General features: G+C 40.6%; 1 protein-coding gene across 2 annotated transcripts in view; it reads right to left on the minus strand.

Moving 5' to 3' along the window:
• Positions 1–9,939, minus strand: part of vps50 (VPS50 EARP/GARPII complex subunit) — an 84,992-nt gene extending 75,053 nt beyond the window's left edge. For both annotated transcript variants that reach the window (XM_027012053.2, XM_027012052.2), the window contains exons 1-4: positions 9,793–9,939; positions 9,070–9,138; positions 2,570–2,692; positions 1,823–1,894 (exon numbers count right to left, since the gene is read on the minus strand). In XM_027012053.2, the coding sequence (XP_026867854.1) occupies positions 1,823–1,894; positions 2,570–2,692; positions 9,070–9,138; positions 9,793–9,825 (297 nt within the window). In that variant the 5' untranslated portion in view covers positions 9,826–9,939. The remainder of the gene's footprint in view (positions 1–1,822; positions 1,895–2,569; positions 2,693–9,069; positions 9,139–9,792) is intronic.
• Between the last annotated feature and the right edge of the window lie 1,462 nt (positions 9,940–11,401).

The following is an 11,401-nucleotide window of genomic DNA, read 5'->3' on the forward strand; positions in this document are numbered from 1 at the left end:
AGACAGCCATGGCACAAACGAGCAATTAGCTCCAAGATGAGCTGCTGCCAAGGGAAGTGTAAGAAAAGTCTGTTTGATTGCTGGAGGAAAAGCTTCCGGCTCTGACATGACACGTGTCACTCTCCCTGCTGACACACAGGCTGGGAATAAAACGTAAATACATCAGTCCAATAGCAATTCATAAGTATGGCATGAAATATATACAATGCCTAAGTCAATTTAGAAGAAGAGGTGAAAGAAGAATGCACCTCTGTATTTACTGAGGTACGCACATGCTGACAGCCTGGTCGCACAGAAGCTTCTCTGCTCTCAAATGTTGCAGAAAAGCCTTGATGTATATATTAGAGCATATCTAACGAAATTTTGAGCAGGTATACTTGAAGTGAAGTCCAGCTGAGCCAAAGCAGCTGCACAACTGGGGCTGAGAACCAGGGCCACCCACTCAAAACTGGGCACAGCAGGCTGTGTGCACACACACCCTGCTCCGCCATCAGTGCCATCCCCTTCCACCCCAGGGCCTGTTCATCACCAAGAGCTTGCTGGAACCTGTACTGAAGGCAGCGTGGGAAACAAATACCTCAAACAAGGTGAGATGGAAGACTGACACTGTAAAAACAGCTAAATTACTCCAAAGTTGTGATTTGCACTGATCAAACTGTCACCAGTCGATGAGTTCAGGATCACCCTAGATCAAGGAAAAAGCTGTGTTCGTTCCACAGACATTAGGCAGGCAGACATGCACGCACGCACGCACACACAGACACACACAGTGACAGATTGTGATGTGGTAAACACAAGGTATTACACATAAAGCTTGGCCAGAGATGAAGTGTGTTCTATGAGGAAAGGGCCACTTTTCTCATGCAGATGACACCAGCTACCAGGCAGAGACTGATGCTAGAATGCTGAGCATGACCCTCGGACAAGGGCCTGCGTAAAAGTGCAAAGTGAAGCCTCATGTCCACACTTCCCCCAAGTGGCCCAACCAGTAACTGCAGTGTTCACAAGTGTTGTGGCGAACTCTGCTGCTGAGAGTTTGAGGTTTGAGCTCAGCTGTTCCATACACTGCGCTTGGTTCCCCAAATCCTCTCACATGCATTCCAAAAGAATTCAATCCGCACGACCTAGCTCAGCACTTCAGAGTTCATTACAGGAGGTGAAAAAAATAGTGTCAAACAATTACTGGTCGTGTTCCTGTGTGTTCCTATCTAAAAGAACCCCAACACTGCTGCATTTGAAGGACAATTCAATACACACACACATATAGACATAAATATACAAACATTTTAAATGCGATTAAATGACAAAAGTTTTTAAAGGCCCCTCCAAAGTCAATTGCACATTAGATTGAGTGATTCCTCTGAAGTGACAGAGGCCTTATTACTAGCTCGCAACTCTGAAGTAAAATAACAAGGGGATCTGTACGCACTTCAGGGAGAACTAGGAGATCCACACGATAAGGAATGAGTCACTAGTATGTAATACCTCTGTTGCATCATAAAATGTTATAAATACAACTTAGGCTCTCCTGAAGTCATAACAAGGTCCCTTGAGTGTGCAGCTCAGGATATCAGTATAAATGTTTGAAGCTAAATGTAAAAAAATTAAAAATAAAATGTGTGTTGCACTGAATTTTTTATAAACATTTTTACTTTCACTTGTGATATCTGAGTGCATTTAGAATGTGGTTACCATAGCACATATGCTTGAAGTTATTACTTTCGTTTAAGTAATCATCTATCTGCCTAAACTACTGGTTTTAGGACTTGTTCTATGATGTGCAACTCTCCCAAACTGAAGATATCCCTAAATTCATACTTACTGCAGCTTGCTGTCTCTTCAGCTTATCTCTGTACTCTTCCAGGTCCTGAAGGTTGAGATCCGGAGGAAGTTTCTGCAAGTGTGCAAACAGAAAGCATGCCACCTGTGTTATACTACATTTAGAATGAAAAGGCAAATCTAAAGAGAGAGAATTTATTTTTTCTTAGGGAGTCTATAAAATACAGTAAAATAGTTAGAGTACTAATCCCATATTTTCCTTTCCTTTTCAATGTGCTCTCTATATCTCATTTTAAAACAGAGTTGTTTGATGCAGCCTCTGGTGCTTTCATAACAATTCTGAAGAAATTCATAACCAATAACACCATTCCCTCTCAGGACATAAACCATAAGAAACAGCAGGAAACTGGGTCATTCCTAAGAGTAATTACCTCCTCTTCACCATTTGTGGTTTTTGTGATGCACCAGCAAATATAATGAGCTTTCAAACAAACTATACATGGATAATCCATCAATCTGGGGTGGGCTGTAATCTGGGTGCACAAAGACGCATGTGGCCAGCTGCTTGACTATGCAGGCTGCCTGCACTAAGCCACATGAAGAGGTGTGCCACACAAATGCTCTGTCAGCAAAGGGAAAAGTTCAGGAGATCGGCTGTTTCTTCTAGCCCCGGCTGCCGCTCAGAGGATGAAGGAGGTTGGGTGAGGCCTGGGCGGGGATCAGCGAGTGAGCAGGGAATTGGTCAAACAAGTGCCTGGCTCAAATTTACCCCCCCCCAGCGCAAACTTACCCCCAGCTCAAACTGCACCATGTCGAAGGAGTCACTGGAGAAGTACACCTCCTCTATGCTGTCAATGAGCTCCTGCTCTGCCTGGGGATCAATGGCCTGATCTCGCAGCTCTCGCAGTTCCTCCTGAGAGATACAGATGGAGAGACAGACCAGCTCAATGTCAATTCTGGGTTCTGAGGCACTACCATGGGAGTGAATATTTTTATTCCACCAGATGCCCACGGTTTTACCTGTCGTTTCCTTTCAAATAAATTCAGAACGAGCCAAAAGTAAGACCATCACTTAAGCATTTAAGCCATTTGCCCTGAAATGAATCTTCTTATGGTCCTAAATGATGATTAACACAGGAACATCAATATCAGTGCAAAGCACAGTGAGCAGCCCCAGGGCTTTCCTGCAGCCTTTGAAAAGCAATACTGAGAATCAGTCCACGCACACAATTCCATGTGACGTGACGCAACCGTGTTAGGAACGCAGTGCCAGAAGGTGCACAGAGCAAGAGGAGACAGCTGAGATGTGGTCTCCAGCATGCAGCCATGACTCCAGGTCTGCAGAGAGATGGCTCCCCACTAAGCTCTCCCTATTCTGTTTCCTACACTCTCCAGTCCCCTTATGATATGTATGCAGATCATTGGAATTAGCAGGATAGAATCCAGGAAACATAAAACACACATTTTAGAATGGATGACAGTGATGGCCATTTTAAATGGAATTTTTTTTTTTTTCTTGAAGATGAATTTTTCCATTTCATCACATCCTTCTAAAACTAAAAAAAACCATGCAATTTCAATATGGTGTGTGGACTTTTATATCCAGATCCACATGAAGGAGATGCAAGTAGAGTAAACACTTTCTCCTTTTCCACTTTCTACCTCTGTGATATTTTTAGCAAATCCATGCTGAAGTGCCTCATTCTTTCTGTAACCCATGGCCTACCTTGTAGTCATATGGATAAGTCCCCGAAGGCCAAAGTTACTTTACTAACTATTGTTTTGCAGTGTTCCCAGTCCATGAATGGGATTTGAGTGATATGCTTGTTTAGAGGTTTTGACTGATGTTTTCAAACTGTCCCTGACCATTTGTAGGTTCCCCAGCAGAGGATACGCCTGTTGATGGATCTGATATTAGAACAATGTGAGACAGGAAGTGCATCAGGAAGATGGGGAGAAGCATGAGATGCTGGATGGAGAGAAACCTTCACTCAACAGGGAAAGAGAGGAAGCCAGACAAAAGAGGAAGAGGCCAAGTCATGCTGAAAGACACTAGATTACACAGCGAAGGCAAGTGTCTATTGAGGTCAGAATGGTATTGTTACACCAATTATTGTTTCACAGATTAATAGTAATACTGTTTTATTCTATCTATAGCTTTTTTGGTGTTGCCAGAATGTGTCATTAGCAAGGCAAATACAGGGTAATGATGATGAAAGCAGATTAAGAAGATTAAAGATTCTCTTTAAATATCTTTTAACCATTTTATTTTTAAAAATTACTTGAATATTCATTTACAAATTATTATATGAATTAGGCTATGCATTTTAATACATACCTCTGAACATCAAATCATCTACATCAACTCATTAAATGAATAAACCTTGAATCTGACAAGTAATGTTCTAAATTTATTAATGAAACTTAATGCAGAAACAACAGCTCCACACGCCTGAGATAAAGTCTCATTAGGAACAATCTCCACCCTACCACGCTATACAACTTAGAGACCACCAGCAGCTATGCACAGTGTGCTTGCTCAAGACAATGCTCCATCTCTGGCACCCAGTGAGAGCATGAACATGAAAGCCTGGATGGGTCCCAAGATTGGACTGCTCCACAGGGACAATCAGTTAGACTCTGGCAAAGGCGAAGCAACAGTTTATCTTACTGGGCTGTATATGGACCCAGCCAGTAAGTCCAGTCCTAATGTCACATCACCACCCTGATGCGAGATCCTTTGCCAAACGTGCATATGTTCCTGCTTTTTTAGGCAGCGGGCAGACTTCTTGGGAGCATGTGGGTGAGGAGCAGAGGAGGCTGGGGATGTGGGGCGTGAGCAGGAGGGGATATGTAGAGGAATGAGTCACCAGGCTGTGCTAACACCACCCTTTCTGGTTCATTTCAGTAATTGTAGTCAGTCAAATGGAGAAGACAACATGTTATTTCCTAGAGTAAAACAACTTTTAGAGTGTTGTGCATTTTTATTGTTTGAAAATAGGGTCGAGGTGCTTCCCTCAATTTTCATCGAAGACAGAGTCATGTAAATGAAGTCGAAGGGGCAGGAAAGCTAATAAAACCATTTCAGTCCTTTTCTTCAATTTTGTTTAATTCCCATGTCATGTAATAACATTGTCTTTCAAATTAACACCTCTCATCTCCCTTCCCCACTGAGTGAGGGGGTGGGTGGGGGAGAAAATCCCCCAATTGCACACAAAAGCACAATGTCAGTTCTGTGAATCAATCACAGCTTACACTGTTAATGTTATTAAAAGGCAATCAAAAACTCTGTTTAATTTGAAAGAATAATAAGCATGCATGTGGAGATGAGAGGCAAGAAGAAAACAACCAGATCCCTCCCAGCCATATTACCACTGCTGTGCTTATGCAGTCAGAATTCTCCCATTATGCACCCTCACATCCCAGAGTCAGCTGCATGGGTAAGTGACCTTCACACCGTTCTGGTTTGGGTTTTCATTCATTTGTTTGTTTATGAATTTTTACTGTGTATTTGAGCTGGGCAGAACCATACAATGACTATTTCAATACTGAGTATTAGATATGAATCAAGAAAGTAATTCCTTCTCCTCGCCCAGTTCTGTTCAGAAAATGAAGTTCTTAAACCATGTGATTACACTGCCATCTACTGGCCAAAGTATAAGTGAATGTGAATGAGCACAGGAATAGTCAAGTGATGGCTGATATGAGCACAAAAATGAACAGTTTTTTTCCCTACTCTGACACATTTGATTCACTTCATCAAAGGCTGAATGATAACCTGAGGAGGTGAAGAATGTGAGAAAAGCTTTTCAGTGATGTGGCCCGTATATAAGGACACTGCCCACCCCTGTTTACTCACTGATAAATCAAAAATGTCAACACACCCTTTCTAGATTTTCTTGTTAATGACTGCCTAAATTACAATTCATGAATCTTACAGTTCCAGTGGTTGAAATTTCTAAACCGTAAAGTGTAATCCAACAGCCTTTACCAATACCCATCACTGTGGCAAAAGAGGAGAAAGGGAAAATGTGCACGTTCCCAAAGCCCAAATGCAGCTCTGAGTGTGCTGCCCCAAAGTACACTAGGCTGAGCAGGGGCAGCACCAATTAACATGCTGTGGGACTGAAAGGCATATTGCTCAAGGCCGGGCGTGCTGGCGCTGATTGCTGCCGCCCAATGACTCTTCACTGGCACAGAAGCACATGGCCCTCCCACACTGACTTCTCTGGTCGATCTTTGACCTGAAAGGGATGGCGAACGTCCCAGAACAGTTCATATTGCTGACTGTGGGCTTCAGGGCCAGGGAACATATTACTTCTTGGATGCATCACAAAATTCTTTTGAACAATTCGAAAAAAGTCTAACAAAAGCTCAGCCAAATTTCTCTACTTGACCGAGAACTGTTACCAAAATGTACATGCACCCCAGTGACTCACAGGGCTGTTCGTTTTATGCAGGCTAAAATGTTTTAAAAATGAAAATATATTCAGCTTCAAAGAAAGGTCTTGAAAACAATAACATGGATGCAAATATGTTATAAGCATTGTGGAAAAACTCCTGATCTGACATTGGGATCCAGTGATACCAACACTGGCTCCTGAAGTGTGTCCACCCACAGTGCCTCATTAGCACATTCACGTCAGCCCAGCAAAGCTTGGCTGCTTCAAGGTTTCCTGACAGACGTCATATAGAAATCTCAGGTGTGCATGACGCATGCACACAAACAAACCTGCACAATTATCTACATCTAATTGAGACTGAATAGGACCTCCCCCCCAGGGAGTGTCTGAACTTGGCCAGTCCTGGCCTGCAGATGCTCAGTATGGCAGGGCAGCTCAGGTTCAGTTCAGGTTCCAGCCTGGATCCTAACTGTACTCCATTATAAAAGCGAGGAAGGTTCGTGTCCATCAACCACACTGCATCCATGCTTTTTCATCAGACCCCTGGCTTCACAAGTGAGTGGACTAGTGTCCTTCAAGCTGAAGCAAACTATTGCAGTTCAAGGACATCTCTACCATGTGCATGTCTGAACTGCATTATTCATGACAATTCATACCTGTTGTGAGCTCAGTCACACTTCATCTCCTCAGACATGTAACTATGATTTAGCCGCACAAACTTGTCTGCCTGCATCGTTTTACTGTAATAGGCTAACTACAAGCAAATAACCAAGAATGTGAGTGATTAAAATTCCCTGCCCTCCCAGTGACTTCAACAGTTTTGAAAGTGCTCAAAAAAAGCTTGGAATTCAAGCCAGATGGTCCTGGAAAACACTCAAAGTATATCTGTCCTGCCTGCCTCAAGGACAGCATAATGGGAGAAGCATTTCCCACCAAGCAAAAATGACTAGTCATATACCCTGCCTGCTCAATCAGGGATTTCACGTCTGAACAAAAACTGCAAGCATTAAGCCTACTACCTACAGCCACTTTTCAATTTCAATGACTGTGGCAACTTGAAAAACCATTAGACCCCTGAAACCTATAGTCAAGAATGAAAATGCAGCTCAGCCTTTGTATATGAAGCAAAACAGGAGAAGAGCAGAAATGTGTGTGCAGTTGAAGTAATGCTTTGAACAACAGAGTTATCGCTAATGCTTCTGATAAATGGAATTACTGCACTTCCATGTGCAAGGTCTTACAGAAACACAAAGGTCCTGAGGCAACACAAGTTCATGAGTCCACCCTAAATGAACGGCACTGTTCAAGCTGTTGTTCCTCACTGCTGCAGGAACACAGTATCATGGTAGCCAGCAGCTGCTGAGGTCATTACATTAGCACAAGGTTCCTCTTTTCAATAGTTAATGTTGCATTAAGGTGATAAAGTGATCATTGGCCCTGTGACCAGCACAGCCATGCCGTCTTGGCATGTTGCCCCACATGAGGCAATATGAACTCAAATAACACCTGGCACGTACAGTCCAATACAGAGTAGGCCTGCCATCAGATAGAACAAGCTGCTTCTTTTGTCTGAGCCATTCTAAGCGCCTGTTTTCAGACAAATTACCTGCCATGTTGAAAACTTTAGTTGAACTATAAGACTAAGATTTTAACATTGATGTTCAGAGAAACCATTCCTGATGGGCAGCACTGCCATTACCCATGCTGGCCAAATGTACAGAGCTATTTACATCTTAACATCAAAACCCACCTTCAGTAAGCAAACCAACAAACTTAAAAGAAACTGATTAGCAAGCAGTACTCCAAAACCTGGGTGAATATATGAACTCTGAAGAATTACAATGTTTTCATTGCCACAATGGTTAATGAGATCTGAACATCTTGAGTTTTTCTTGCTCCCGATACAACTAATAGACGGAAAGGTAGACTTTATTCATCTCCAAGGGACAATCTGGATGTCACATCTACAAATGTTAAACCCAAATTCCATATTTACTAAAATCAGACATGTCATTACAAATAATACAAAATAGTGCAAAATAATAAAACACTGCATAATGCATCTCAGACAGCCAGTATGAAAAAACTGACAACATGGTATATATTGGGCTATTGTTTACCAAACAATTAATCTCAAGCACCAGCCACAAAAATAAAATGACTGAAAACAGGGCAACCAACCATTAAAATAGATAAAGGTCTTCAGACCAGTGTACAATATCTTTAACTTATTACAATAACACCCTCTACATTACTGATAATATAAAAGGCAGCAACAAGAGTTAAACACGTTTATATTATACTGCAAGAAAAATTACAAACACAATATGAAGCAATAAGTATTTGCATATGTGTATTGTATATATGTAGCAATATATTATATATATATATATATATATATATATATATATATATATATATATATATATATTGCAGTATTTTGTACTTATAGTGCAGCTTTAAAGTGTAAAAATCATACATCACATCCAAGTAGTGCACAAATTATAAACCACAGCCAGAAAAAACAAGACACGGATGCCCTTAGTTAGGATTCCAAATTTAATATAAGCAATCTAACCAATCTAGAAAATTCCATCCATATCATATATAAGGATTACATCAGAAGGCTAAGATGGGGCAAAAAGGAATGCTTTTACAAATAATATGATTGCTTATTGAATTTAAAAAAACAATGGGAAGGGGATAATTAAACATTCCTATATACATTTAATACTTTCAGTTATGTACTGCAATCATAATTTGATTAATTGTGAATACAATAGAAATGTGGATACAATTTCCTTCCTTTCACATCTCCACAGACCTTTAATTCGAAAAATTTCAAGTGGCAACATTAAAGTTGCATGCACAAAATAGGACAGCTCACCTTGCTTGGGGTTCGGAAGTTTTCCACCGGGCTCATATCTGCCATACTCTCTTGAGGACTTTTTAATCCCTATCAGAAATAAAACATGACAAAGTTGTATTTAATGTGGTATCCTGACGAGCGAAGTGCAATCATAAAGATTACGATCACAACAATGGCAACGTCAGTACGCACAGTAGTAGTAACAATAATAAAATTAAGAGAGAACTTGAATCTATAAAAAGGTGAGCCTTGCATGGCTAAGATAGCTAGTTGATAACTAAGATGCTAAGTGAGCCTCTTATAAGTAGATCGAAGATCAAATGCCAGACCAGTGCAATACGTGATTCTATGCAATGACTGACTCGTTTTTATATTCTTCAGGAGATCTGCAGTGCACACACATGGTCATTAAACCACCGGTGGTCAAGAGACATTTCTAGACTTATGTCAGTTAGCGTCAGATTCTCGTCTTGTTCATTTACAACTAACCTAACGTAGTTAGCAGGCAAGCTAATTAGTTAACAAATCGTGCATTAAATACACCTGTAACCAAACAAGTTCGAATACTGCCCATGATTATAAGCGTGAATTCATCTTATAACACCTTTATTTAGGCTCATTCCGCTAGCTAGCGTTCATTTGTTCGCCAGGCTAGCTAGCTAGCAAAGCTAACTGTACTTCCGGAATTCTCATTTAACATCTAATGACCAACAGGCAGGTGGACAGACCACTCTCACTCACCTGTCGGGACATCAAAGACTTGATTTTCTGCATCTTAGTACAAATAACAGTATAAATCCTGAACACAACCGATGTTAGAATATTTCTCTATTTTAAGCGGCGTGTCAATTAAAGCTGCTCGAGACAGCTGCCATGTCTCGTCTTGCTCACGTGACAGGTCCGAGTCACCGGTGCAGTCTGGGATCTGAAGTCATCCTGTGCTTTAGACCGCCTCAAACGCACCAGTTCGCAGCTGTGATCTCTGAAATCCGCAGCCTGTTCTTCTGCGACAAAGAGCCACTTAAGTAGCAGTTTATGAATGCGTTACACATCCACTGAAAAGTTACCTCGGCAGTCTATAGTCTCTTTGTTTCTGTTTATAATTCCAAATGTCTATATGAGAATAAAATTTCCAGTGTAGGAGACTTTCTTTGGTAGAAAATTTCTAAATAAAGAATTACCAGCATCTAACAACAGTTACTAAGTGTCCAACAACAAGCTGCTTTGGAAACAGAAAGGAAAATAAATAATAATTAAATTTTTTAAACAACAGTTCAGCTCAAATAGTGAGAAATCGTTTTTTATTATTTAGTTACTTCAGAAATTGTTAAAAAATAACAAGAATGTTTTTCACTGAGATTGTAAATCTAAATTTACAAATAATCGGTTTCAGAATTCCTGCCTTTGCAAATCCAATAGCATGTAGTTCTGCAGTAGTTCTAATCTTAACCATAGTTCCTCTTTTACTCTTGGATTGTTCACCTATCATGGTTTGACTTTCAGTACGTTACACTCAGGCTGATATTTGAATTTACTTTGTTGATGGATAGAGAGTGCACAGATAAATATATTTAGTGATTTTGCTATTTGAGAGAGAAAAAAAAAACACTGTTGTTCTCTATAGCACCAACAGATGGCAGCACCTTTCAAAAAGAAGTAACTTTTAAAAATGGTGGTCTATAAATAAGATGGGAGAGTTCGTGCAGCGTGTCACTGTAGCAGAGTAGATGTAACACATTTCTTAAAAGTGTATGAATCTGGATTTTCAGGATCTTCCACTGATGTCATCTCTCTCTATCCCCTCAGGAAACCCTATCAAATGAACACAGCAGTGATCGGCACTATTTTGTTAGATAGATAGATATCAATGTGAAAATTATTATTACAGTGCTTCCTCCTGCATTACTCCAGGAGCTGTTTATAGTAACCACACTTACAGGAGCAGAGACATGCTGGTGCACTTCTTTGAAAATGACTCTTTGCTAGATGATGTGCTAGATGGTGTGGACAGTACAAATGTGCTTATGTTCCTGGTTAATAAAAGTGATGTCATTGGTGATTTCTCTGCCAAACAAGGGAGGAGCAGTTGGAGTTGTTAGTATAATTATTCTGCTCCTCCTGCAAAGCACACAATGAACAGATGGTCGCCCACCATAAAGACTGCTCACACATAAAAACACAATGCAGTTCATACTTAGGACCTTCAAACAGCTAACCATTCTCATGTACCATTTGCCCATGAGGATAATTACTAATTATATCACAATTTAAAAAAAGACAGTACAAAGGATTGGTTCCAACTTGATCACTAGCCTTATAAATGAAGGAAACAGAAATATCCTTTATGTAA

The sequence above is a fragment of the Electrophorus electricus genome, chromosome 8, assembly GCF_013358815.1.
Source record: "Electrophorus electricus isolate fEleEle1 chromosome 8, fEleEle1.pri, whole genome shotgun sequence".
Classification (NCBI taxonomy): Eukaryota; Metazoa; Chordata; class Actinopteri; order Gymnotiformes; family Gymnotidae; genus Electrophorus; species Electrophorus electricus.